Source organism: Sceloporus undulatus, chromosome 3 (assembly GCF_019175285.1).
Source record: "Sceloporus undulatus isolate JIND9_A2432 ecotype Alabama chromosome 3, SceUnd_v1.1, whole genome shotgun sequence".
Lineage (NCBI taxonomy): Eukaryota > Metazoa > Chordata > Lepidosauria > Squamata > Phrynosomatidae > Sceloporus > Sceloporus undulatus.
In genome coordinates, this window is record NC_056524.1 from 214,418,705 (window position 1) to 214,446,391 (window position 27,687).

Genomic DNA, 27,687 nt, shown 5'->3' on the forward strand with positions numbered 1-27,687 from the left:
AAGCCTCAGAAACATGCATTTATATTAACATTTTTTTAAAAATCAGCAAATTTTTTCGTGTGTCCTCCATTTTTTTTTTAAAAAGTGTCTTCCATTTGAAAATTTTGTCCTACATTTGTCCTGGTTTATTTATATATTTAATTTTTTAAATTTTTTTTAATTATTTATTTTTTGGCTTCGGCCCCCCAGTTGTCTGAGAGGCAGCAACCCGGCCCCCGGCTCAAAAAGGTTGCCTACCCCTGCAATAAGCCATGCTGCAAAGTACAATAAAGTCCAAGCGATATACCTTTATTATATATGACTAACATCATCAGTTTTTCCCCCCCTCCTGTATGAATTTAACACCTGTGCCTGAAGAAGAAGCCAGCGGAGTTTCAAAAGGCTGCAACATATATTTTGTACATTTTGGTTGGTCCAATCAAGGCATCAGTTTTGTGGATTTTGGATGTTATTTTACTTCTTTTCTCCCTGAACTGACACGAAGGGCAGTGTTCATCTTCATTACCAAACCGAGGGTACCAGACTTGTCAAAGATGACTCTTTGGTCATGTGGCCAGCATGGCTGCACAGAACGCTCTTACCTTCCCGTTGAGATGGTACCTATTTATCTAATTGAACTTTTACATGCTTTCAAACTGCTAGATGAGCAGAAGCTAGGACTAGTGATGGGAGGCCACTCTGTCACGTGGCGCTTGGACCTTGAACTGCTGGCCTTGCGATCGTCAAGAGTCAGGGTCTTAACTACTGAGGCACAGCATCCCACTTCTGACACATCATTTTGGAGCACAACTCCCAGAATCCCCATGTTACATATTTTTTAATCTGTGTATTGCCACATACAAACAGCACTTGTGGTATCTTCTTCCTCATTTGCCAAAAGTACACCGTAGATTTGGGCACTGCAGCTTCATGGAGAAGGGCATTTTCTGCTTTGCCTCTGGCAGCATAATCTCTTAAACCAACCCTGCCTCATATTATAAGATATTACAAAACAGCCAGTAAGTTTGTCATAAGGAAGGCTGCATGAGAACAATGTAAGATTAATAATGGACAAGCTTTTTATTAAATAAAGGTATGTTCACCAACTGCATTACATTATTAATATATTCATAAAATTCTAGTTAAAGAAATCGGGGGTATATTCTTACAGAAAATCCATGATATACAGTAAGCCTGCCCCACCACCGCTGTAAGTTTTAAAAATGTAGCCACCTGTTGTTCATCAACAATTCTGGGGATACAATCCCAATGTATACTAATTCTGTTGTATTTTATCCTTCACAAATGTAGGAATCAAGCAAAGGTGGAGAACATCTCTGTATGTTGGTGAACTGCAGCTCTTACCACCCTCAGTTAGCATAGGGATAGAAGATGCAGTCTAAGGGCATCTGGAGGGCTATAGGTTACCCACCCCTAAGGAAGAGACTCCACCAAAATTAGACTGCAGCTGCAGCTTCACAGAGATGGCCCAGTAGAATCTGAAATGCATCTGAAACATTAGTAGTTCTTACCAGAGACAGTCTTATCTGCCTCACACCCTAGCAAAGGATAACTCAACAGATGGTGGCCCCTGTTCCTCAAAACACTCCACATCAGGAAGTTAAGATGCTGCTCTTCAATATCTTCTTTTTGTCCAGGCCTTTGTCCAGCTGTGGCACATGTAGCAAGGCAGCAACTGACTCCTCAGCACCTGGCTAAAGAAAGCAGGACTACTTAGGGACTCGCCTAAGTTCATGCATCAGCCACAGGGCCACACTGAGCAATACCAAGGAACCTGACTGGTGAGTGGCTGCTAAAGGTGTTGGAACATAAAGAAGTAGTGTGCTGATGCCCAAGGTGACCTGCAAAGGAGCAAGAAGTGAAGTATCAATGAAATATCAAAAGAAAAAGCAGAATGCTTATCAATATGTCTGCAGTTTACAAAAAAAGTGAGTATCTCTTACCAAAGGGTGGGAATCATGTGGCCATTCAGATGTTGTTGGGTTGCAGATTCTACCAGCCCTAGCCAGTATAGCCAGTGGTGAGGGATGCTGGCAATTGCAGCTCAACAAGATCTGGAGAACTGCATGATTCACACCCTTGAACCACAAAAGAACTACAACAGAATCACAAAACAAGGGTACCATTCTATGAGGGAAGAGCAACTGCAGCATTGCAGCAGGTCAATTGTTGCCTCACTGCCAGGTCATAAAGTTCAGCCAAAATTAATAACACAATCACTTCTAGTTGTAACTTCTGGGTCTGAAAGTTGTTGTTTTTTAAAGTAAATCCACTTATCCTGGAAACTTCCAAGAGCAGCACATGGCCATTTTGGGGGAAAGAAAGCAAGGGAAAAGTTAATGGTGGGTGCCAGCGCCTTGGAGGATCAAAAAAAGGTTGAGGGGCATATGATTGTCCCCTTGCTCTATATATAACAAAGCAGTTTTGGAAACAAAACGGGATAGTGCCTCTGCTCCTGGTTGTTGCTACAAATTTCCTTTCACTTTCTTTCACATGCACATACTGTTAAAAACCTACTACTAGAAATACTAGTTGTAGCAATATTTTAACTGTGCTTCATGGCGACAAAGTAATCTCAATTTAAACCCAAGTTGCAGAGGTAGCATGGAAAGGTAGTAACCATAACCCTACTTTGGGTTTCCATAGCACAGCATTACTGCATCTCCATTTTTGTCTTTTGTCTTAAAGCAAAGACAATTGTTGCCACTAGTTCCAGTTGTACATGGCTGAGACAGGCATCCAATAACACATCAGATATGAACAGGTAGGCAACTGGAAGGAGGGCAGATTATTATTCATGATCAGAAGTTATTATGTGCCTAAAAGTGTTAAAAGACAGAATCAATACCTGGAGGTATGCTACAGCCATTAAAGAAGCAACTGCCATTCTAGTCCTCCGTGGGAGAGGAACTTTCTTAGCAAACAGGTAGAGAGCTGTGATGGCTGTGACAGAAGAAACTCCCTAAAGAAGAGAAAAGTACTTTGTGAAGGAATGAGTAAATACCTTCCAAAAAAAAAAAAAAATCTTAGAAGAACTACTATTTTACAAGATAAGCAGACTTCGATGGGGAAATGGCACCAGAATTAGATAAACAGATCCATACTCTACACAAGTATCACATTTCTTCACATCTCTCTGGTTGATTCATATTCCTGATAGCTGTCCACAATAAGGAGTTCAACACTGGCTTTAGCAGCTAATCAGTTCCAATTAAAAATCTCCACTCAGCTCTGCTTTTAACTATCTCACAATAATAATGCATGCATGTTTTCAGGCACAAAGAAATGTATAGAGTACAGTACAGCCACCATTCATTTAGCCTTAAATAAAGATGGTCTTCATTGCCTACTCTGTTACAACCTTTATTTCTGGGACAGGGAATATGTAACTCTCCAGATGCTATGCAAAGTAATCTTGCAGCACCTATCAGACTAACTGAAAGACAGAAGTTGGTAGCATGAACATGAGATGCTGCTAAACTGGAAATCCCTGCATCCCTTACCATTGGCTGTGCTAGCTAGGGCTGGTGGGAGTTGTATATCCACATTCTTACCCCTGCTTTAATTGATTACAGCAGGAACTGAAAGCAATACCTTAGAGATACTAATGTTATGCTTTATCCTGACATATGGACTCTCCTATATTCCCAGTTTCTTTGCCATACAGAACAAAATCAAGAGAAACAAACCAATGAAGGTCACATACCAGAATTCTGTGATCAAACTGTACAGTTGTGGGATTCTCAAATGCATTCTTTAGCACTGGAGAAAAGGCAAGGAGGTCATCAGGAATCCAACGTTCCCCCATCTTGGGAAAGGAATTGTATACAAGTCCAGCATCCAGTCCTGCCACAAATGCCCCTATAGTTCCAGAAAAAGAGGCTAAACTATGTGTGGAGTAACACTAGCCATCTGACAATTACCACCAACGATGGTAAGAATTTACATTTATGTCCTTTCCCCTCAAGACTATACTGCAGTTCCCAGTGTGATGTACTGGCCTGTAGTATGCATTTTAAACAGATGTACCTTCTGTTAAGAAAAGGTGAGACCTTTGCTGAGATCTGAAGCCACTTCCCACAGATTATGGGGTTTGCTGACCACCCGAAACAAATGAAACAAAAATCTCTATTTGTTACAATGGGTATGATGTGTGTAATTTCTCACAGATATTCTCTTTTGTCAAAATCTATTTTAACTGTATGAATGAAAGTTTGTATTTGGCCCTTTAGAGATGGGCCTTTTAGTATGTACTCTGTACGTACTAGGGTTGCCCGGGGGTGTCTCTTTCAGACGCACCCAACCCTAGTATGTACAGGGTACATACAAAATGGCGGCGCCCATTCTACATGGGCGCTGTCCGGGAATGCTGCCAGCAAACACTGACAAGTGCTGATAACAGTACTTTCAGCCCAGTGAAAGTAAAGCAGACTTTGCAAGGAAGCAAACTGAGAGCAGTCCGAGAATACACGCCGAGGTCAGGATTCCAGTAGTCCAAACGTTCCGAGAGTCAAGCCGAAGTCAGGATACCGGGAAACAGCGTGGTAAAACAGTACGAGGTCAAAACAGCCAGGAGATAATGAAGGTCCGGTCCGAGGTCAAGGTAACAAGATGCGAGGAGCTAGTGCCAGCAGCAATCACGCCAAGAGATCATGCAATAAACTCTAGCAACCAGCAACAGTCTCTCTCCCACTTAAGTAAGGGAAACTCTCCCTCGTGCCACCTGAGGCTGGTTGGCTAATTGCCTCTTGGCAATCCTCTTTGATCTGCGCCTGCAAGCACTCTCAGCCCTTCTCTCTTGGTAGGAAGGCACCTGCAGGCAAGCTTTGTCTCCAGAGTCACCACTAGGCTGTGGTACCATAGGAGGCCTCTCTTCAGCACTAGGACCTGGTTGAACCTCCTCCTCTGGGGCTGGAAGAGCACAGCTGGGACCTGGCAGAGCAGGATCAGCACCTGGCGTTGCCTCAATCAGCCCTTGCTCTGGAGGAGGCTCATCCTCCTCCTCATCCTCCGAGAGCTGATCTTGGCTGGCCATGACAGGCGCCGCCATTAGGACGTCACGGCCGCGCCGCCTCCAAATGGAGTGACACAGATGTGATGTCCTGGCGCCGCAGAAGAGCGACTGTGGCGCCCTTTCCACAGCACTGGAACGAGCTCCGAAATGGAGCTCGTTCCTGGGTTTGTGTCGCTGACGCAGTCTTTACATGGCTGCACCAGCAACACAAAGGAGAAAGGGGCCGAGTGGCCCCTTTCTCCTTTTCCTGCTGCTGTCGGGTGTCCTTGGGGCATGAAGCCCCAAGGACACCCCCTTTGCAGGCAGCTGGAAAGCAACCTTTTGCCGCTTCCTGCTGCCTGGGAAAGCGGCGGATCGGGGCCTCAGGGCTGCCGCTGTGGCAGCTGAGGCCCCGATCCGTCGGGGAAAGGGGCAGGTACAGGCTGCCCCAAAGGGGCAGTCTGTAAACTGCCTTTGTTGATATATCTATAAATTAAAACAAAATTTATAAATAAAAAAGCATAATTAATAATGGAGACCTTTACCTGAAAGTGCAGTGAGAAAGATAAGACCTGCTGTTCCATGAGCAAACCTTCTTAAGTGTAGGAGATGGCGAGTTTCAGGTAACTGTGAAAAATATAAGGAGAAATATGATTAAAGGGATAGACAACAACCTCTCTATACATTCTATGAGGATGAGCAAGGCCACTAAGGCTGCAATCCAATACACATATTTCCCTAGGGAGGAAGTCTCACTAAATTCAACAGGGCCTAGTTTTAAGAAGACATGAATCGGATTCCAGTGTATGTGCTCTGCTGGCTCAGGACACAGAACTCTTCAATAGATCCTTATCCACAGACAAAGATCTATGTTTCACTGTTAATGGCTAAGTCAGCAACAAAAACTAGATGCCCTTTCTGCTCTCTTCATATAACCATTGTGTGGCATATCTACAGTATAACTCCAGTTCAGCCACATTTTCCAGAAACTATTAGGAATTCTTAGTATGTGAGATAATATCTGCATTGTCAGTATCTTGCTTTAAGCCAAAAACTATCAGGATCAGAGCAGCAGGATGCAGAATCACATTCCTCCCACATGAGTACAGCAAGTGAACATGACAGAATTTCTTCTGTTGCTTTAACCCTTTGATTAAGAGATGGATAATCACTAACACTTACTTTTTTCACTCAGGTTCTCCACTTTTACACACCTTGTGCTGTGGCAGTAGTAATGATAGTCCAGTCCACAAGCTATAGCAATAAAGAACAAGTGCAGATCCCAGGTGTGCAGCTAGACGGTACTGGCTAACGCGAGGGATATCATGAGAGTCTGGCTTTTCCTCCAGTCCACTTTTTACCATGTACCAGCCCAAGAGCCCCTACCAAAAACAACAGAAGAATTAGAGGTATGATACAAAGCCCACTATTACTTCTGTTAATATCATATATAGTAAACTCTCTGCCAAAGAACTAAGATCTAACAATATCAAAGCAGATATCCAGTTCACTTTCATCATCTCATTTTTCATCACAGTTTTCAGAAAAGAACATCCTACACTTATTGGCAAAAAGAGAAAACAGCTGTTTGTAGCCTGTGCCAAAAGAGAAGAAAACTGCCAAGCTGTGAAGGGGTGCTCTTTCTGAACATCACACTGAAGAATCTGCAGAATTACTGGGCATCACAATCCTAGCATTACATACATCATCATCAGCTCTTGCAGCTTTCATTTTCTATCTCAGTTACCTTGGATACCTCCATAGTTGTTTAATGATTTCAAGATTTCAGAGTTTTTTCCTACCTGGAAACAAACAAACCCACAGAGGGCAAGGACTCGACCCTTCAGGGACCGGTTCAGATAGCCTTTCCTCCAAAAGTAAGCTGCTGGAAGGATGTAAGCCAATCCAACAAGCCTTCCCCACATACGGTGTGAATATTCCATGTACCAGATGAATTTGAACTCTGTCAGTGTCATGTCATGGTTTAGGCTGTTCAATTTGGGGAGAAAAGATGTAATAATAAGCAATATTAAAAAAGAATTTAAAAGCTCTACGCAAGATGTCATCATCCTGTCTTTCCACCTTAATTTCCTTCCAGAAGCACTATCAAAAACTGCCCTCTCCTGGGATATCTCTTTACTTATGATAGCAGAGGAGATGTCTCTCTCCAAAGGAAATTTAATTTCTAGGAATCTTCACACTTACATTTTAAATTCTGGGAACTGCTGATACTTTTGGAATTCTGCTTCCCATTCTTGCTGTGTCTGAGGAGGCTTCATCTCCCGTACCAAGTGCCAGTCAACCATTGAAAGTCCAGATTCTGTCAGCCTGAGAAAGACAACACAGCAAGTATTTACCACTTGGAGAAGCTGCTATAATATGAAATGTGGAATATGCATGTGTCTTTAGAAAGGCAGCTTGAAAACCTAAGAGGAAAATTCAGAACCTGATGTGAGTGCATTATCTCAATTATGCATACACTTGTCCCATGCTTTTGCCACACACCTAGTATTAGATACTTGCTGCTGCTCTGTGCCTTCAAGCCGTTACCAACTTACGGCAAGCCTAAGGCAGTCCTATCATGGAGTTTTCTTGGCAAGATTGTTCAGAGGGGGGCTGCCTTTGCCTCCCTCTGAGGCTGAGACAGTGTGATTTGCCAAAGGTCACCCAGTGGATTCCCATGGCTGAGTGGGGATTCAAACACTGGTCTCCAGAGTTGTAGTCCAGTGCTCTAACCATTATACTATACTTGCTTCTAAAAGAGGTGTGGCAATCGTGTGGCCATCCAGATGTTGTTAGACTGCTACTCCCAGTAGGCAAAGACATGGACCGCACAGGAAATGGTGAGAAATGCAGTCCAACAACATTTGGAGCACCATGTGATTCACATATAATTATTATTCTGCAAGTCTAGAAGTAAAATGCACTGAACAAGGTGATATTTTGAGTGAACAGCTCCTTTGGTGCAACAGCTCCATTGGCTCTGGTCTGTTTATATCCATAATTCAAAGTGTTAGTTATGACCTACAAACCCCTACATGGCTTGTGGCCAGGCTATCTGAAGGACTATATTGCCCTATATGACCCTATTTAAGCTCTAAGATCTTTGGAACAGGACGTTCCCCTTTTCCCACTTTTTCTCAAGCTTCTTTTGGTGGGTACTTCCAGACTTTGGAACTCCCTCACTATCTCCTTGCTCTCCTTTTGCTAGCAAGTAAAAACTTTCCTATCCTGTCAGGCTTTTAGGAATTATCTATGACAGGCTTTTAATGGTGTGTTGTGATGCACTGTTCATTTTTAAATATTATTTTTTTTAAGGTGCCCTGAGTCCCAATATTGGAGAAAAAGGAGGGAGGTTAATTAATTAATTAATTGTACTTCTATGACTTGGGCGAAGCTTTCTGATTTGTATCTATAATGCTGTTACATATATCAAATCATGCATTGTGATATGGAACTCTTGTCCTTTCAAGGCACTTGTAAAATAAGGACAGAAAAGTTATGACACAGGCATCCAAAGGGAAGGAGGGTCACAAAGACTATCTCAGAGCCTAAAATAATCATTGTGAGCTTCCTGCTCTATGGAAATTTAATTCCACATGCTATAGGGGCCACCTAGAATTATCATTCCTGTTGCATAGCAGAAATATCCTAAAAAGAAGGAAACAAACTTGTTGGGGGCAGAAAGATCCACCATCTAGGAGAACTGGGGATTTTACTGTCAAAAGCAAAAATAAAGTTACAGTGGTACCCCGGGTTACGAAAATAATTCGTTCCGCCGCCGCGTTCGTAACCCGAAATCCTTCGTAAGCCGAAAAAGCCATAGGCGCTAATGGGGAAAAGCCGCGATTTCGTGCGAAATAGCGCCGAAAAGCACCAAAAAATTTTTCGTAACCCGAAAAAACCTTCGTAACCCGGAACAGTTTTTTCCTATTGATTTTTTTCGTAACCCGGAAATTTCGTAAGGCGGCGCATTCGTATCCCGGGGTACCACTGTAGTGAAAACCTAAGGAAGACAAAGTCTCCTTACCGAGTAATGCCACCAAGCACCACAGCCCCAGCTACAGTGCCACTGCAGATTAAGAGCCAGCGTCCTACAGCCCGATTTGCCACAGCATTGGGGACAGGTGGTACCGTCACTCTGGCATGAGAAGCCACTTCTGATACAATACTGTGTTGTGTCCGTCTTTGGGGAAGTTGCCACCATCGGAAACATTGCTGAGGACACAGAAGTTGGTGACAATTGTTATTGATCGTACTGAGAACAAATCTCCAATCCATCATATAGCTACAACAAAATGAAAAAGTGCTGCTTACATAAAACTAGGAAACAGGGCCACAGAAAAAGCTCATTAGAGTCATGTGTATCTTTGCTACATCAAGAAGATTGTCTTTAGTACAGAAAACCGTTCTAAGAACCAAAAGGATTAAGGATCTCATTTTTAGGTGACCCAAAACAGAAGAATGGATAACAGAAATATTACTGTATATACTCATCTATAAGTCTAGAAATTTGGGTTAAAAAACTGACCCCCCTAAAAACTGAGTTGACTTATCCCCAAGTCAATGTAAGTACTGTACTTTAACTCATATTATATAGGTATGTATGTATGTATGGTGAAAGCCAAGAGTTTAATCTGCCTTGAAGCACTGACCCCCCTCTACTCTCTCATCCATCCAGCCTTTAGTATGAGCACAAACGCCGGCTGGAATTTTGCAAGTTCTTTGCCACTGCTTTCCTTTGCTTCATCCTTTAGATTCGGCCGAAAAGCGACGTTTTAGGGTTAGGGACCACGCACCAACCGCACGGTCCCTAACCCTAGAACGTGCCAGTGGCGGCATCATGGTGGCGTCTTGTCCACACGGGCGCCGCCATGATGACGTCACGCACGCGCCACGTCCAAACATTGGTGTGACAGGAACAAACACTTGATTTGGTTTTGCAAATCAAAGCAAGCTTGGACAGACAAGAGACAAGACTCAAATTTGTCTGCTCCAAACAAATAACTCTTCCCTTCTTTTATACTTATGGCAACCCATTACATCATCCAGTTGTTTGAAAGACTGCTCTACTAACACCAGTCATTAAAGGGTAATTCTATCCTTTACATGTAATTCAATATATAGTTACAATTGACAGATACAGCACTCAAAGCAGATTGCATTAATTTAAAAAACATGTATCTCTCATCTGCCTATAGATATGGTTATCTAAAGACGCATGCGCTTACCAGCTGTCTTTAAACGTAATTAGCTAAAAAGTATATATGGTTAGGTCACGTATACCTTCCATCTGGCTCTGTATTTTAGACAAAGACATCTCCAACCAAGCTATATTTAAGACCATTCTTGAATTATAACAGTTTTAATATTGAGGAATCACTCTTATATGTTTCATTTCTCCAAATCTCGCGACTTCAACAGACGAGTATCTGCAGTAATAGCTGCTGGCTAAGAAGCTCAGCACAACTGATGTATGTCCTCAATACTACATTTTTAAACACAAGGTATCCACAAGATACCTTAGATGCACTTAAAGCGGGGTCAAACTGGATTATATCTTCCGTGTGGACGCAGCCTCTGGCCCCGTTCCCATTCCAAACGAGGCACATGCTATTACCTGGCCCAGAGAGGAGGCTCTTCCTCGAGGCGGCGGCAGGAAGCGAGCCCCTCCGAGCGCCGTCCGTAAAAGCATCGCTTCCAAGGCAATCAAACAGAATAAATTAAATTACATAAATAAAAACACACGACCCGGAAGTAGCTTCCCCCTCTGACCCGGAAGTGATCCCAAACACTTCCCGCCGCACGAGGGTCGGGCGCTCCTCGACCGCGAGCCTCACGTGACTGTTAGGAACGCGCCTCTCTCTCGCGCGCGCGGCCAACACAGGTAAGAGGCGAGAGGGGCGTGGCGTGTTTGTGGGCGTGGTTTCCGTTACGTGGGCGTGGCTTTTCCTTCCCACCCTGAGGAGTCCCTCTGGCAAGGAAGCGTCAACAACAAGGCTCGCTCTCTCTGAGGCGGGATGAGGAGATGGGACCGGAAGCAGGGCCCGAAGGACGGGTGTGAGGGTGAGTGGGCGGTGACGGAAACAGGAAGGGGCGGCCGGAAGGGGTATCCGGTGGGCGGGCTCAGGGGTGGAAGTCCGGTCGGGGGTTGCCCTTTTAGGCCTCCTCCTCCTCAGTCCAGGGCTGGCTTTAAGAGGGAAGGAAGCACTCTAACTACGCTCTTAAAACGGGCCAGGTCGCTTTGACTGCTCTGGCTACCTTCTCCTGTTGCATTCTGGGAGTTGTAGTTTAAGGAAGGGGCGCTTGGAATATTCAGCTGGAGAGAAAGAGAGCTCTTAAGCCTCGCTGGACTACAAGCCCCAGAATGCAACAGGAGACAGCAGTTAAAGCGACACCTAGCAGCGGTTTTAAGAGTGTAGTGTGATAAGGAGGTAGCCATCCTTCCCACTCCACACCAGTGGAGGGGGGGGGGAACGGGGTATAAATCAATATAATAATAATAATAATAATCAACTATGATCCAATCCACACTGCAGGAATAATCCAGTTAGAGGCCACTTTAACTGCCCTGGCTCAGTGCTAGGGAATCCTGGAAATTGTAGTTTGTTGTGGCACCAGAGCCCTCTGTGACAAAGGAGGCTCAATGTCTCAAAAAACTACAGTTCCCAGAATTCCCTGGCATTCTGGATTATTTCTGCAGTTTGGATCATAGTTGTTTATTATTATTATTATTATTATTTTATTGATTATACCCCGTTTCCCCCCCAAAGTTGGGACTCAAAGCAGCTTACAGTCTAAAAACACAGTACAATAAAATACTTACAAAGGCCACCGTTTTGAGGAGGACTTGCCTTTTTTCTTTTTAACCAAAATAGTCTAGTCTCTGTGTGTGTGTTGTGTGCCTTCAAGTTGTTTCAACTTATGGCAACCCCAAGGCAAGGTTTGTTCAGAGGAGGTTTGCCATTGCTATCCTCTGAGGCTGAGAGAGTGTGACTTGCCCAAGGTCGCCCAGTCGATTTTCATGGCTGAATAGGGATTCAAACCCTGGTCTCCAGAGTCGTAGTCCAGTACTCAAACCACAGCGCCATGAGTTCCATGGAGTTCAAGGGGGCTTATTCCCAGGTGTGCATAAACCTGAAGCAACAAGGTTGCATCTGCACTGCAGAAATAATGCAGTTTGACACTACTATAACTTCCATGGCTCCGTGCTGTGCAATTCTGGGATTTGTAGTTTTGTGAGATATTTAGCCCTACAAACTACAGATCCCAGGATTCCATAGGATGGATCCATGGTAAGGCTGGGTCAAACTGCTTTAATTCTGAAGTTGAAAGCTTTCATGGCCAGCATCCATAGGGTTTTTTTTTGGGGGGGGGGGGGTATTTTGGGCTCTGTGGCCATGTTCCAGAAGAGTTTATTCCTGCTATTTCACTGGCATCCAGGGCTGGCATCTTCAGAGAAAGATCAAGATGTCAGCTGCAGATATCAGCGAAACGTCAGGAATAAACTTTTATAGAACATGGCCACAGAGCCCGAAATACCCACAAAAAACTATGCTTTAATTCTGCCAGTGTGGCAGCAGTCCAAGCCTCACTGAGCAGGGTGACCAGATGTCCTAACTGCCAAGGAGGACTCTGAAAAATGTAGACATTCAAGAAAAATTTAGGGCATGACCAAATAAAAACTAAAAATACTTATAGAAATATAAACTCAAGCTTTGGGGTCCTGCTCCAAAAGGAGGACGTTTTAAAAATCCTCCTGGACTGGACAGAAGGTTGAAGTGGAGGACATGTCCTGAGAAAGGAGGACTAGTCTGGTCACTTTGTTACACAGCTGAAGAGAAGCGTGTGGGAGGGTACTCTCAGCAGTCCCCCATCCTGAGCGACTGCGGAGGGGAAGGGAGAGCTAATCAAATAGGCCTTACTGCTGCTGTTTTGCTACGTAATTTGGAATTTTGATTTGTGAATTAACTTTGCTGCTCAGCAAGACTTCAGGATGAAAGGTGGCTTATTAAACATTTTGCAATAAGCAATAAATAAACAAATTAATAAATAAATAGCTTGTTATTAATGGGGAAACTTGCAGGCTGCCAAAACAGTCAAAGTTTTGTTTTTTTTCTTATACAAGCAGAAGGTGATGCTGCTTTTCTGTCCATACTATATTTACCCCTTATAATGACTGCATGCAGGATTTGGTTGTGTAGAGTGACCAGTGTTGAGAAGCCTATGAGTCTTCTGGAGGCTTGATGTGTCTGAGTGATGAATGTGAAAGAAACAGACTGAAAAACGGCAATAGGAACTAGAACATAAGATTAATAGAATCAGCTATTTTCCTTTCTTCTAAAGCAAAGCTCAGTTACCCCATACCTTCTGATCCTGTTTGTCTTCCAGGAATGGCCAATGGCTTTCTCATGGAAATATGCGTTGATTCAGTGGAGTCTGCTGTGAATGCAGAAAGAGGAGGTAATCCCCTTGAAAAAATGAATGATGAAGACACATATACCAGGATACTGAGGAATCTAACCTTGGGGCACATGGGTTATATGTAGTACCAAGGGAGGTATGGTTATTTCCCCTAGCCAGTATGAAATCACTCTGGGAACCCAGGTTGTTGGAAGAGTAGGCTAATAAATGCTATAGAATAAGAGCCTTCAAAACTCTCATCTGGATTAGTGATATAATTCAGATTCAGGACACTTCCTTTTAATGGCAAAACTGTTACTTGCATTGACCTCTTAGGCTGGACAGGTTGACAGTATATGTAACTACAGCCCTGAACAGACAGGCCCAAATAAAGGTGCTTTGGGAAATATGCTGTTTAAATGACACACACATCTTAAGAGGCCAGAAGCTGCGCCAAAGCTGTGCTCCAGTCCTTAGCAGCTTCCGGCCTAGGACGCATGCATCATTTAAACAACACACATCCAAAGTGACCCAAAGCAGCTTTATTTTGGCCTGTCTGTTCAGACCCTAAATTACAGCTCATCCTGTCTACAGGTACTTTAATTACTTTAGCAGTTCTATTCTGCTTTAGCACATTGAATCAGTCCAGTAGGCTTTCCACTCCACTAAATGCATGTGAGGAAGTAGACTTAAGGGGCAGTACAAACGGACAGCTCCGTGCTGCCCATCTTTGCCCCGTGTCTGTGCTGTCGCATCCGCATGCTGCAGCACAGATGTGCTGACTAAAAGCCGCTCTAGGCGGCTCACTTTTTGCGCCGTCATAAGGGCTGCGATACAGCCCTATGATGGCTCTTCCTCCCAGAGCAGTTTGGGTGCTCAGGCTCCCGCAGGTCATGGTTGCATGGGCCGCGCAATCATGGCGGTGCCCACACATCATAGGGCTCAGGAGCGTGCGGTTGGTGCGCGCTCCCGAGCCTTACCATTGCCGCCAGGCCGCTGCTTCCTGGCGGTGTGTACTGGCCCTTAAGTCTACAAAAGCTCATGGTCATGCTGCCAACTTCCTTCTTTCAATGTGAAGTCAAAGGCTTTCATGGCTGGCATCCGTAGTTTTTTGTGGGTTTTTCAGGCTATGTGGCCACGTTCTAGAAGAATTTTGTTCCTAATCTTTCTACTGCATCTGTCGCTGCCATCTTCAGAGAAGATTCTTCTTTCAATTAGTCTCAAAGGTGCTACAAGATTTCTCTACATACTGATTCTACGGACTAACACGGCTATATCTTTGGAGTCCAGCAGCAGAATTACATAGGGCATAGCCTGAAATCTCCAAATCACTTATTTTTTTGTTATTCTCATGGGTTCTCTTTGGAGTGGCATCTGTGTGAAGAAGTTAAATATAGTGAATAAAACTTATTATTCATGAATGATGGCTCAAAAGTACCCAGTATTTTTGTACATTCATTGGGAGAAGGACCACATTGCCTTTGTTCTTCATACCCTACATCCCTATTATAATATTATTCTCCATTTATATTGAGAGGTTTTAATTGTGACCCTGTTGCAGGTGCTGGCCGCCTTGAATTGTGTGCCAATCTGATGGAAGGAGGAACGACACCCAGTATAGGTGAGTTGATGCATACAGGTTAAGATCCAATCCACTGGATTTCTACAGAATGTAACAATAAAAATCCTGTAAAAGTTTTGTATTGTATACTAGACCTCTACTTTTTAGACCTTTTCTTCCTAGTACAGAAAGGAAGAACCTGGTATTCTACTTATTGGGCTAGAATGAATATGCTATTAGCCCTTCTGAGCTAATTATCCCTTCTGAGCTTGTTATCAAGATAGTTGTTATTTTGTTGTCCTGTTGTTTTTGTTTTCACCTTCCTTTCTTCAGCAGCACCTTCTTCTCCAAAGTTCTGCAAACAAATATTAGACCCTCGGCACTCTGGATTAGCTGAGAGGCAAATTCCCTTTTTTGACTACTCCCTGCAGGTTAGCCTAGCACAGTGATGGTGAACCTTTTATAGACCGAGTGGCCAAACTGCAACCCAGACTCCACTTATTTATTGCAAAGTGCCACGTCCCTCTGGCTTTCTAGTAAGAAACTCTGGCAAACTCTGTGCTAAGGAGACAGCATGTGTGCCCACAGAAAGGGCTCTGAGTGCCACCTCTGGCACACGTGCCATAGGTTCACCATCACTGGCCTAGCAGGTTGGTAGTTCACTGGAAGTAATATGTCATTTCCAGGTCTTTGTTAGGTTGGTCTGCAGCCTAAGCAGGATGTTTGGGAAGGGGTAGAGGAGGAAAAAATGCAAACAGTTTTATTTTCCAGTAATTTGGAAACATTTGTGATGGTTTTTTTTGGAGGGGGGAGTGGAATAGCTCACAATTATCATTTCTGGATTGTGATCAGTTCAGTTTTCAGCCTGAGAGGTTTTGATAGGTTCTGGTGGTTCTAGGGAGAGAGGATGCAAACTATCACAGTTTTCAGGCCTGAAAAATATATGAGGAGTGTCTGGAGCTTTTAGGGATGAACCAGGGGCGTTGGAGGCTACACAGATGGAGGCTAGAGGCTGTATCCTGATCCACATCTTAGAGTGTTCTTCTTTCTCTTCTCTATTGCTCTTGTATAGCGCTGTGTTGAAGGTACAGCTCTGCCTGATTTTGGCATGCCCCTTTTGTCTGTACTAAGTTCTACATTTTTGTAGTTGTCCTGCTCATACATCCAACCATGTCTCAAACATCTTTTTACATTCAGGGCTTCTGCAAGTAGTGAAGCAGTGTATACGGGTGCCAGTATTTGTGATAATACGGCCCCGTGGAGGGGACTTCCTCTATTCTGACCGAGAAGTGGAGGTGATGAAAGCTGACATCCGACTTGCCAAGCAACATGGGGCAGATGGTCTGGTGTTTGGAGCGTTGACTGAAGATGGGCGTGTGGACACGGAGCTCTGCACAGCACTGCTGGGTGAGATGACCTTTGCTTTCCATGAGGCTTATTTGATGCATGATTGTGACAATCATTGTAGGGCAGTGCCAGCTTTTAATTCCAAATATCTAATGTCTGTGAGCAATAAAGGAGGTAAATAATTTCTTCTCAGTAGGAGGTAAGATTTCATGTCCCCAAAGGACTAGTTATTTGGTAGTTTGCCATGGTATTCTCAGTTGTGATGTTTTTAGAGTAGTGGTGTGCTTAGAGTGGGACTGTAAAATCTGTTGTCCTCCAGATGTTATTAGACCACAGTTCCCATCAGTCTCAGGTACTCAGGTCAGTGGTGAGGAATTATGTGGAAAATATTTCAACAACATCTGGAAAGCTATGATTTTCCATCCCCTAGCTTAACAGCCAAAAGACAAGAATATGCTTAACATCCTTACTGTTAAACTTTGGGGATGTGCTTTTTTTTTTACATTTAATGTTGGTCCCATTTTTCAGCTGCAAACCATTCTTCTTTACAGATCAAGGGAGACAATATTTGTCTTCCTTGCTGAATATCTCCTGCTTTATAATACCAGATCTCACGTCCACAGAGGCAAAGGCACGGTACAAACTGCCCCAAAGGGCCGGGTTTGTGGTGCTCCTTTTTGCTCTGGATTGGGGGCAGGGCAGCCTCACCGGCAGCCCTGTGACCCCAATCCGGAGTTTTTCCGGACCGGACCATGGAGAAGTGGCAAAATGCCGCTTCAGCGTGGTGCGGAAAAGGGGTGTCTTTGGGGCTTCGTGCCCCTGGACACCTTGGGAGCCAGAGCCATGGGTGAAAGGGGCCACCTGGCCCCTTTCACCCCAGCATCGTTCTCACAGCTGTTTGGTTGCTGCTGGAACGATGTACGCGCCTGTGTGGACAGGAGGCCACCATGATTACGCCACCGCCACGTCCTGGGGTTGCGGGGCGTGCGCTTGCTCTGCCCCTGCACAACCCTAGTACGTGGCAGTATCCACTTAATGTCTGATTCCTTACAAGCCTGCAAGACTTTGCAGCTGATAGCCCTCATACACCTTTAATTAGGAAAGAGGATCACAAATAATGTCAGTATTAGGAAATACTAACCATCTTCTTATATTTTAATTTCAATTTCTAAATTGCCTTTCACAAGAATGGGTTCCAGGGTGATATGAGGGAGAGTCAACTTGATTTAGTGTTTGAGCACTGGACTGCAAATGGAGATCAGGGTTCAGTTCCCCACTTGACCATGGAAACCCACTGTGTGACCTTGGGCAAGTCACACACTCTCACCTCAGAAAACCCCATGATAAGGTTGCCTTAGGGGTCATCATAAGTCGGAAATGTCTTGAACATACACAGTAATGTAAAACAACAAAGTTCAAATCTATTACTACAATGCTATTAGATTAGACAATAAACATAATCATCACACAGGCAGACACTGCCTTATGAAAGGGAAAAGGCAGTGAATAAATACCATGAACAGGAGGAATACAATGTTAACATTTCATTGGTGTTTAAAAATGTTTCGACCTGACTTTGAAATGAATGTAATTTTATAGTTCCTTAAGAAATGTTTTCCAAAATCAGTGCCATAGCAAAGATATCTGATCGTTTGAATTATATTATTTACATTTCCAATTGTTTATACAGAGAGAAGGGCCTCGTCTTAAGAAAATGTTGTGTGCAGACAAGTTGGCATGAGGAGAAGCTTCTCTAGATATTTGAGTCCCACGCTATTTATTCCTTTAAAGGTAAATAGCACACCTTGAATTTGGCTTGGAAATAAATAGGCAACCAGTGTAGATCAGTCAGAAATTGAGCTGCACAACTAACAATTATAGTGTTATAGTTCTAAAGCTTCCAGATTACCTTCAAAGGCAGTTTCTGAAATAACAGAGTACAGTAATCCAACCTAAAGGTGCACAGCAGTAAAGAGGTTGCCAGAAAAGGAATTCTAGTTAGAAACAAAGGCCCGTTACAAATGGGCATAAAAGTACGGACTGGGTCCTTACTAGGGTTAGGAAGGGGCGTCACTTCTTGACGCCTCTAACCCTAGTACGGACCGAGTCCGTACAAAATGGCAGCACCCTATGCACACGGGCACCGCCATGACTACATCACAACCGCACCGCCTCTAAATGGGGTGGCGCGGTTGTGACGTAGTGGAGCTGTGTGAGGGCACCTAGGGCTCCCTTTCTGTGGCCCCAAAAGGCCTTTGTGTCGCTGGGCGCATCCTTTACATGGCTGCGCCAGCGACGCAGAAGAGAAAGGGGCCAAGCGGCCATCGGGTGTCCTCGGGGCTTCAAGCCCCTTTCCAGGCCACAGGGAAGCGGCCTTTTGCAGCTTCCCCGTGGCCTGGAAAGCGGCGGATCGGGGCCTTGGAGGCTGCTGTTGTGGCAACTGAGGCCCCGATCCAGCGGGGAAAGGGCCGGTTACAGGCCGCCCCAAACAGGCGGTCTGTAACGCGCCATAGTTTATTTAACTTTGTGGCTGGTTAATCCACATAGCTAGCAGATGTTTCTTACTGCAAAATTATTTCTTCACTGAGTATACTGTATAAGTAATGTATGAGGGGCTTAATGTACAAAATGTGGGAAGAAATTCCCTATGGTGAGGCAGTGCTTAATCCTGGTGGAGACTATTGGTTTAAACTGATGCAGTTGATGCAAACTGATGATGAATCCATATTATGGAAGTAACGTTTGATGATGACTGTACTGGCTAGTGCTGAAGTGTATGGAGAGGTTGTTTTTCTCTCCAGAACCAGTAGCAGAAGTACCTTTGCTGGAAAGGAAAATGCTGTCTTCTCAGCAAAAGTGTCCTAGCTATCTGGACTCTGTTTTTTTTCCAGCCGCTTCACGCCCTCTGCCAGTCACTTTCCACAGAGGTGAGTATTTTGGACTTCTAGTGGGGAATGCAAGCTGGATGTTTCCTTGCAGGCACTTTAAACTAGCCTGTGGAGTACTGTGTTGATTAAAGTTGGTCATTTCACAACAGTAGTGCTGTCTACTAGGAATTTGTGGTCCTGTATGACTAGGCTTGGGAAGAGGGAACCACTGTCCCATGGGGAATTCTCATGTGGCCCACCAGCTTCTCTCCAAAGCCTTGACCCTCTCCCCCAAGCAGGGAACATTTAATCTCTGTAATCAAAAAGAAAAGATGTGGCTCCATGTGTGAGGAATCTTAAATAATTCATTAGAGATAATGGTTTTCCCTGCCTTCATTGGCATCAGTGTAAATTTTTTAAGGCTATTTGCATCCTCTCCAATGCAAAATGTTCCCCCCCACCACACACTCAAAAATGCTTCTTTTCATGTTGCTATCTGGTTTCTGAAAAGTCTCTAGTGCCACCAATCAAGATTTTAAAGAAACCTAACTGCAATGTTTATGTTGGGGTGGAGGGACATTTTTAGAGGGTTGGGGAGCAACTTGGATTGTCCGACTGCTCTTCTGCAGTCCTCAATGTGTTGTTCAAAGCCAATTCAGCTCTCTGTTCAAAGAAGCTGCCCCACCCCAGACTAGGCCCATGTCCCAACATGTGGTTTGCCTTCTAGGAGATTTGCCAGTACAGACATAGTCCATTTTCCCTGCAGCTTTTGACATGGTCTATGATCCGATGACAGCCTTGGAAACACTGATATCACTGGGGTTTGAACGGGTGTTGACTAGTGGTTGTGACAGCTCTGCCCTCGAGGGGCTGCCCTTGATAAAGCGGCTGACTGATCAGGTGAGATGTCATCTCTCCCCACTTTGTAATACTGCTGATACTTTTGCATCACTTTTTGAAGACAAGGTAGCTCTCAGTCATCAGCTTCAGGTTGGTAATGGTATTACACTGATGAATGGTGCAGTCTGCCTCCGCAGCTGAATATATGGAATGTGTGTATATTATAGCTCCTTTTGGTATCACATTAGTCCCTATAGGATGCTGCAGCAAAATATTCTGTTCTTCTCAGCAAGGTACAAAATATGTGTACACCTATGCATCATGTTTCCAGCAGAATATACTAGAGCCAAGAACAAACAAACATTAGGGAACATGCAGTTGCTTAAAATTCCTTCATCTCTCTTTGTCTGTCTGTCTGTCTCTCATGATTGTAAACGTGAAGCAGCTGCACTGTGAGAAACAGTGATGAACTTCTTCAAAGGCCATATACTTTATTGGATGAATAATAAATCCTCAGCATGGGAGTAATGTAGACAGGCCTCTAGAAAAGAGTATTTAATTGCAAATTAAATTCTACAGATAATAAATGCTGTATCTTACTAAATAAGATGATTGTCCCATCCATGCATATGTTTTCTCTTAGAACGAAAATTACTAATTTGCTTTTCTTTCCCTTTTCAGGCTAAAGGCAGGATTGTTGTAGTGCCAGGTAGGATTCTGTTTTGAGTACCACTAGTTTGTGTAGGCCAGGCACCCTCAGTATTTTACTAGGCACTCCAGTTTTCCCAGGTGGTAAGAACTTCTGAGGTGCTCAAAACTTCCTTTTGAGGAGAGGGCATTGCAGGCTTAACAGTATCCTTATAGTATATGTTTGATCTATAAATCAGAACATAGCGGTATTAAATAGCTTTCTGTGATAGGCAGCAAACTCTGGAATTATTTCAGAATGTTAGAGCAATAGTGTGGATCCCCAGCCTACTTCTAATTCAATTATTCTGTTGTTCTAGTCAGTGGTCAGTACAAATTCAAACTGTAAAGAATTTCTAGCCACCTGTCCTTTCCTTACAGGAGTCACTGTTTTGGAGGCATTTGGGGTGGGAGAGGAGTGATACACAAGGAAATTACCACTCCAGGTGAAGTTTTCAGCTGTAGGTTTTTTGCCTTGGGTGGAATCAGGTGGTTTGGGGATCGGCAAAACAGAAGTTGGCCACATGTCCACAGGCTGTAGTTTTCTCACCCCAGATTCAGAGCAAAATATGTTCTCTTTTCCATTCACTGACTTTAGAGACCTGAATCTGTTTGTTTCTTGAAGTAATCAGTACTTCACTCCACATTTATGATTGGAAAATGGATATTCTCTCCACCAGGTGGAGGCATAACAGAGAGAAACCTGCAGAGGATCTTAGAAGGCTCTGGTGCTTCAGAATTTCATTGTTCAGCACGCTCTGCTAAAGACTCAGGCATGAAGTTCAGGTAACTATTCTCCTCTGACTGGCTGAGAAGTCCAGGCCTTGTCTATACCACTCAGTGCAGCTCTTAGCTGGCAAAGAGCATTAGGATCATTGGAACCTGAAACCGAAGCCTGGCACTGGTTTATAATGAATGAAAGTCTTAGGATGAGACAGCATTGAAATGGCAGCATTTGGCTTCTTTGGTGCTTCAGTAATTGTAATAGCAAATTATGTACTGGTATATTATGTATACTGGCCAAAATAGAATGGCATAGAATTTGGGATGAGGGTGTCTATATTCCATGTCTGTATTCTACAATGGAGTGGGCATTGCAAATGTGGCCTTTTGGGTGGGGTACACTGCCTCTCACAGCAGAGCTTGTGGGGAGGGGAATCAGCCAAAAGTGCTATTTTCAGTAAGAAACTGTTCTATGGAGTACAGTTTTTGCCCTAAACAGAAAAAAACATAACAGAAAAAGTGATCAGCGGTGAATCAAATATAAATTCTAGTTTCAGGAAATAATAAGGATATGGATCACATGGGACAAGAGGACCTCAAAATTATTTCCTAACCTTTTTTGTGTTCCCTCTCCTAGTTATTCTAGTCAGTAACTAATGACATGTTGGTTTACTTTTAGAAACCCCAGCATTACTATGGGGGCCTACCTCTCTACACCTGAATATTCCATCAAGGTGGCAGATGTGGCTAAAGTGAGGACCCTGAATGCAATTGCAAAGAATATCCTGTAGAAGAACATCCTGTGGGACAGGGAGAGCCTGAACACCGTGACCTGCTCGACTCTTAGGCATAGACATTTTGATAGCTCCCTTGACAGCATGTAATGGATATGGGGACATTCAAATGAAGAAGCTTGTGCTTGTTTTACCTCCTATTCCCACTTCTTAGTGTTGCTCCAGAGAGTCTCTTCCTTGAATATTGTAATGCCATTTGTGTGTGGGGAGTAAACTCTGGGGAGGGAGGGTTTTTAGCTAAAAAAATATTTTGCCATTGGGTTACACTTCCTGTGACTATCACTTCAATAAATCCTGAAGCTGCTCCATGTCACTATGGCTTTTCTTCACACAGAGGCTATGGCAAGAGACTCTGACCTTCTCTGGAAGTAATTGTGCCAGAGTGGTGCCCAGCCTGGGGAGGGCCTCAGGTAAGTGCTTGTTCCAGGAAGACAGTAGGGATGAGTGTACTCAGAATTGCAAGTTTCCTTGTGGACATGAATTTGGAAAATTACTTGTTTGGACTGTAATTCCTAGAATCTTCCAGGCATGTTGACATATATAAGGTAGGGGATTCTGGGAGTTGTAATTCCCAAAAGTAACTTCCTGCTTCTGGTAAATGGCTAGATGAACTGGAATTATTTGCCTCTTCAAAGCACTGAGATCAAACTGAGTATTGTTCAAAGAATTCTTCAGTACATAGAATATATTTCCTTATGGAGAATGGACACCCAAGGACACAGTCACAGTGTGGGAGAACAGTACAACTGTGTATATTTTATGTGACTGCAGGATTTGATCATTTGAGAGACTTGGAAATTGTCAAGTACTAAGTTGTATGGAACAGGACAGTATGGAGGGTGGAGCAGAGATTGCACTAAAAGCATTTTTTTAATTTTGTAGCATTTGCCTTCATTTTTGAAGAGAATCATATTTGTTTGTTTAGTCATTTATTTATATCTATTTTAAACCACTCAATAGTTATAGTTTTCTTGGTGATACACAAATAAAATAATGAAAAAATAAAAGTGATGGAATAATAGATAAAACAACATGGGATAGAACTAATAGCAGAAAATAAAACAGTCCAAAGATGTAAAAGCACTAAAATGATCTCCCCAAATGCCCCATGAAATAAAAAGATCTTCACCTGGAGCTTTAAAAAAAATATAGCCTACAATACAAGTGCCAGGTGAGCATCTCTGAGCAGGATTCCCCCCTCTCCCCAGATGGAGAGCCATTCCTAAAAAAGACCTGTCTCTTGTAGTCAACCACCTTGCTTCATTTATCTGGCAGCCATGGACCCGGGCCTCAGATTTGGAGTGTTGTTTGGTAGACATGAAAGGAGACAATCTTATTAGATAATTTTAAGGTTAACAAACAAAAAAAACAGCACATTGAAATGGGTCTGGAAACGGACTAGTGTTTGATGCAGATAGCAAAGTACCAGCATAATATATACAGCTCTTCAGGAGAGTTAATATTTTATAAGAATAATACAGTATGAAGAGCAAAAATCAGGAAACCTTTGTGTTTTGGTCTCACTCAAGTTGGGGAAGTTGATCAGACTCAGGGAAATGCTAGATTATGTAGCAATCAGTCATGGTGGCTGTCATATTAGTGAGATAGCAAATTAAAGAAGCTGTCTAAGACGTGGTATAGATGCGCCAAATGCGCCGTGTTGGCGGCGTACTAGGGTTAAGGGACCACGTGACAACCACACGGTCCCTAAGCCTAGTGTGGCATGGCGCCGTAACAATGGCAGCACCCTGTGTATACAGATGCCATCATTGTTATGTGATGGACGTGTAGCATCCGCTTATCATGCCGTGCTTGTGGCATTTGGCATCGCAATGGCGGCGCAGGTTTTTTTCCTCCACAGGGAAGCCACGCGATTTAGCAGCTGCTGCTTCCCTGAAGGGGGAAAAAGGCATTGGCAAGCCTCCCTTTTTGGGAGGTGTGTACCGCACCTTAGGCACTGATATTATGGGTCTGAAACATGGGTCACTTATCACCAATGCCTACGATTCCTCGAATGCTTTCATCAGCGCTGTTTAATTCTAAATATACACTGGACTGACTATGTGACAAATGTTGCTGTCCTTGAGCAAGCAGGGATCACTAGCATTGAGGCCATGCTATTGAGGACAGAGCTGCGCTGGGCAGGACATGTTTCTAAGATGAAGGACCATCGCCTCCCCAAAATAGTATTCTACGGTGAACTCGCCACGGGTCAGCGTAAGAGGGGCACTCCAAAGAAGAGATACAAAGACTCCCTGAAACAACATCTCAGGCTCGGCCAAATTGATCACCAACAATGGTCCGCCCTGGCCTCACATTAGAGACACATGGAGATGCATTATCCACAATGCTGCAGCCTTTTTTGAAAGCTCACGCCAAACGAGTCTCAAAGAGAAATGACAACACAGAAAGAACCACAACTTGGAAACATCACCCAAAGAGACTTTCTGCTGTGCTTTCTGCAACCGGACTTGTTTATCTTGGATTGGCCTTTTTAGTCATCAATGCACTTGTAGAAAGTGCGGGATGAGTCCTTCCTGAATCTTCATTCGCGAAGAAAAGCCAGAGAGAGTATTTTGGGGATAGGGTTCAGCACCTTTGAAAGCTCCTTTAAAGTTTGAACTAAAAGTCAGAACAGATTCACATCTCCACCGGTATTGATTCCACCAGTCACATTGTTAGCAACCTAGCCATTATATTGTAAGAGGCAAGAATTGTGCTAGATCAGATTGAAAGGTAATCTGGTCCATTATTCTGTTCATACAGTGGTCAACCAGATGTTTAAGGGAAACTTTCAAGCATGAGCATATAGTTTCTGCTATTCATTTAACAGATCGCTTGATAAATCGACTCTTCTTCTAAGGAAAGAGAACACTGTTGCAGTAACCTGATATTAACACAGTCATAGCAAAGGAATTCTGCCAAAGAAAAAATCAAGTACATGTCTTCTGTCTCACTGCAAGACTTGGAACTGGGAGTTATTTTCTTCATCTGCCTGTTTTTCTCCTTTCTGGCACTGTGTGGTTTGAATTTAATAGGAATGCTGCCTTATAGAATAATAGCGTTGGAAGAGACCACAAGGCCATTCAGGCAAACCCCTTGCCATGCAGGAATACACCATCAAAGCACTCCTAACAAATGGTCATCCAACCTCTGTTTAAAAACCTCCAAAGCAAGAGACTACCACACTCTGAGGCAGTGTATTTCACTGCCGAACAGCTCTTACCATCACCTAATGTTTAGGTGGAATCTCTTTTCCTGTAGTTTGCATCCATTGCTCTGTCTCTAAGTCTCTGGAGCTGCAGAAAACAAACTTGTTCCATCCTCAATATGACATTCCTTCAAATATTTAAACATGGATATCATGTCACCTCTTAACCCTGTCTTTACCAGGCCAAACTTTTCATTATCACACATACCCAGCTCACTAATCTGCCCCTCATAGGGCATAGTTTGCAGACCTTTTAATCTTTTAGGCGCCCTCCTCTGGACACATTCCAGCTTATTAGTATCCTTCTGGAATTGTGATGTCCAGAAAAGGATGCAGTATTCCAGGTGAGGTCTGACCAAAGCAGAATAGAATGGCACTATTATTTCCCTTGATCTAGATCTGGCCCCCAATCTTTTGGGGGCTACTATCTCCTTTCCTCTTAGGTGACAACCCTAGTGCTCCCTCCCCTGCAACATGTATTTCTTGATATTAGGTCTATTGTTCTGCTGCAAATACAAAACACCAATCCCTGGGAGCAGCAACTGAGCATCTAGCTGATCAATGACCATGAAGCCTCTGGCTCATGCTAGCTTTCTGGAAAAGGTTGGTGCAGGCAAGAGGCCTTCAGTCACTGCTCCAGCTGCTGCTTCCAAGCTGACCAGGTGCAAAGGAAAAAGCTCTTCACCAAAGAAGGAATCTCAATACTTCACAGAGGCAGTGAAAGGCACAGGCATGTATATGTAGGGGGTTTACAGAGGTCATATGCTCTGGATTGGAGACTGGCTTGGATAGGAAAGGAGAAGATTTTAACTGCAGGAGCTGCTCCAAGACAAAGGCTGTTTCCAAGAACTGACCCCAGCTACTTCTCCTCCAGAAATGTACCTTTCCCACACAGCTTCAAGTGTTTGCCCCCTCAAGCATGGTTTCTTCTGCTACCTCTTCTCTCAGCCTTTCTAATGAAAGAAACCAGGAACAGCAGCACAACTTCAACTGCCAGCCAAGTCCGAGCAAAGCTCACAAAGCTTAATCCGGGCCACTAATTTGAAAGCTCCTTTTTGCCACCACTTCTCCCTCACCACCATGTGTAATATCTCTAGGGGCATCATTAGGAGAGTGCAGGGGGTGAGGACCACACCAGGTGACACTCTAAGGGGGGGACATCACTTCTCCCCAAGTGGGCCATGGTATTCCTCTGCATCCTTTTAAAACACTGAAGAGATGGTGTGAATGGGGCAAAGCTCAGTGGGAGGAGAAAGGAGAGATTCCAGTTGTTGTTTTTTAAAATTAAAAACATTTTTAAATTTTTTATTCTTTTAAAAAAAATTAAAACATCACATCTTACCAAATTTTAGCTTTAACCATGTGAAACTATATACATGTAAATACATTTGAGCTGTGTGTATGATAACGTAATTTAAAGATATAATTTTAATTTTCCTAGTTGCTTTGTGTCACAACTGCTACATTCAGTGATACATGGGAATTTCAATTTATGGGTTACATTAGTACAAAAACATTACCAAGGATTCTGTATGGTGTGGTATGTGAGGAGGTCAATGAGGGGGTGACACCATGGGTTACCATATCAGGTGGTTCAAACCCAAGTGATGCTATTGTCTAACTCTGTGCTCCATTCAGTCAGTCTGTCCCAGAATGGCACTGCTGTGAGCCACAGAAGGAATGACCTGTTCCCAAGCCTTGCAAGAGTTTTCCAGTCACTGCCATTGCTAGCAAAACAGTCAGCTAAGGGTTAGTAGTTTTAAGGGACCCTGAAAAGAGGTTTCATGCAATCTTCATCCTCACCATGGTCTTAAAGCCTGTTGGTCCCCTTGTCTTTCTTGCAAACCAATAATTTGACTGAAAGTTCTCCTCCTGCCTCCTTCCCCCTTCACTGCCCCCAGGATCCTTGCACCACCCCCAGGGGGGGCATACCACCCACTTTGGGAATCATTAATCTAGACACTATTGCATTGGTATTTTTATCGGCCACTTCATACTGTTGACTCATGTTCAACTTGTGATCTACTAGGACTCCTAGATCCCTTTCACATAATGTTGTCAAGCCAGGTATTCCCCATTTTATATCTGTACATTTAATTTTGTATTTATTTATTTATTTGCCTACCTTACATTTCTCCCTGGTGAAATTCATTATGGCTCACCTCTCTAATCAGTTAAAGTCATTTTGAATTCTATAGTATACTATAGAAACATGTTTACAAGATGTCAATATTTCATTAACTATCTAATAATTAACCACA

At 43.5% G+C, this 27,687-nt stretch overlaps 2 protein-coding genes across 4 annotated transcripts; one reads left to right on the forward strand and one right to left on the reverse strand.

Annotated features, from left to right (window-relative positions):
* Positions 1 to 1,035: 1,035 nt before the first annotated feature.
* Positions 1,036 to 10,907, reverse strand: LOC121926447 (cytochrome c oxidase assembly protein COX15 homolog). Its single transcript, XM_042459436.1, has 9 exons — positions 10,614 to 10,907; positions 9,024 to 9,211; positions 7,199 to 7,321; positions 6,796 to 6,982; positions 6,208 to 6,375; positions 5,539 to 5,620; positions 3,707 to 3,861; positions 2,849 to 2,962; positions 1,036 to 1,841 (listed from the first exon to the last, which is right to left on the reverse strand). The coding sequence occupies exons 1-9, from the start codon at positions 10,686 to 10,688 to the stop codon at positions 1,710 to 1,712; spliced, it is 1,224 nt and encodes a 407-aa protein (XP_042315370.1). The 5' UTR covers positions 10,689 to 10,907; the 3' UTR covers positions 1,036 to 1,709.
* Positions 10,782 to 23,222, forward strand: CUTC (cutC copper transporter). Of its 3 annotated transcripts, none has more exons than XM_042459439.1 (9): positions 10,782 to 10,880; positions 13,385 to 13,456; positions 14,958 to 15,017; positions 16,155 to 16,364; positions 19,196 to 19,231; positions 19,938 to 20,071; positions 20,693 to 20,720; positions 21,379 to 21,484; positions 22,101 to 23,222. In XM_042459439.1, the coding sequence occupies exons 2-9, from the start codon at positions 13,387 to 13,389 to the stop codon at positions 22,210 to 22,212; spliced, it is 756 nt and encodes a 251-aa protein (XP_042315373.1). In that variant the 5' UTR covers positions 10,782 to 10,880; positions 13,385 to 13,386; the 3' UTR covers positions 22,213 to 23,222. The 3 variants fall into 3 exon arrangements, with proteins under 3 accessions (XP_042315373.1, XP_042315371.1, XP_042315372.1); XM_042459437.1 differs by lacking the exon at positions 10,782 to 10,880 and adding an exon at positions 10,921 to 11,059; XM_042459438.1 differs by lacking the exons at positions 10,782 to 10,880; positions 19,196 to 19,231 and adding an exon at positions 10,921 to 11,059.
* The last annotated feature ends 4,465 nt before the right edge of the window (positions 23,223 to 27,687 follow it).

Excerpts from the sequence above, each read along its gene's own strand:
- LOC121926447 (XM_042459436.1), bottom strand. The coding sequence starts at position 10,688 with ATGCTTTTACGGACGGCGCTCGGAGGGGCTCGCTTCCTGCCGCCGCCT. Across the intron at positions 7,322-9,023 it reads GTGCTTGGTGGCATTACTCG|GCTGACAGAATCTGGACTTT; the intron begins GTAAGGAGACTT and ends TGTCTTTCTCAG. Across the intron at positions 5,621-6,207 it reads TACTACTGCCACAGCACAAG|TTACCTGAAACTCGCCATCT; the intron begins GTGTGTAAAAGT and ends TATTTTTCACAG.
- CUTC (XM_042459437.1), top strand. The coding sequence starts at position 11,014 with ATGAGGAGATGGGACCGGAAGCAGGGCCCGAAGGACGGGTGTGAGG. Across the intron at positions 13,457-14,957 it reads TGTGAATGCAGAAAGAGGAG|GTGCTGGCCGCCTTGAATTG; the intron begins GTAATCCCCTTG and ends ACCCTGTTGCAG. Across the intron at positions 20,721-21,378 it reads CAGGATTGTTGTAGTGCCAG|GTGGAGGCATAACAGAGAGA; the intron begins GTAGGATTCTGT and ends TCTCTCCACCAG.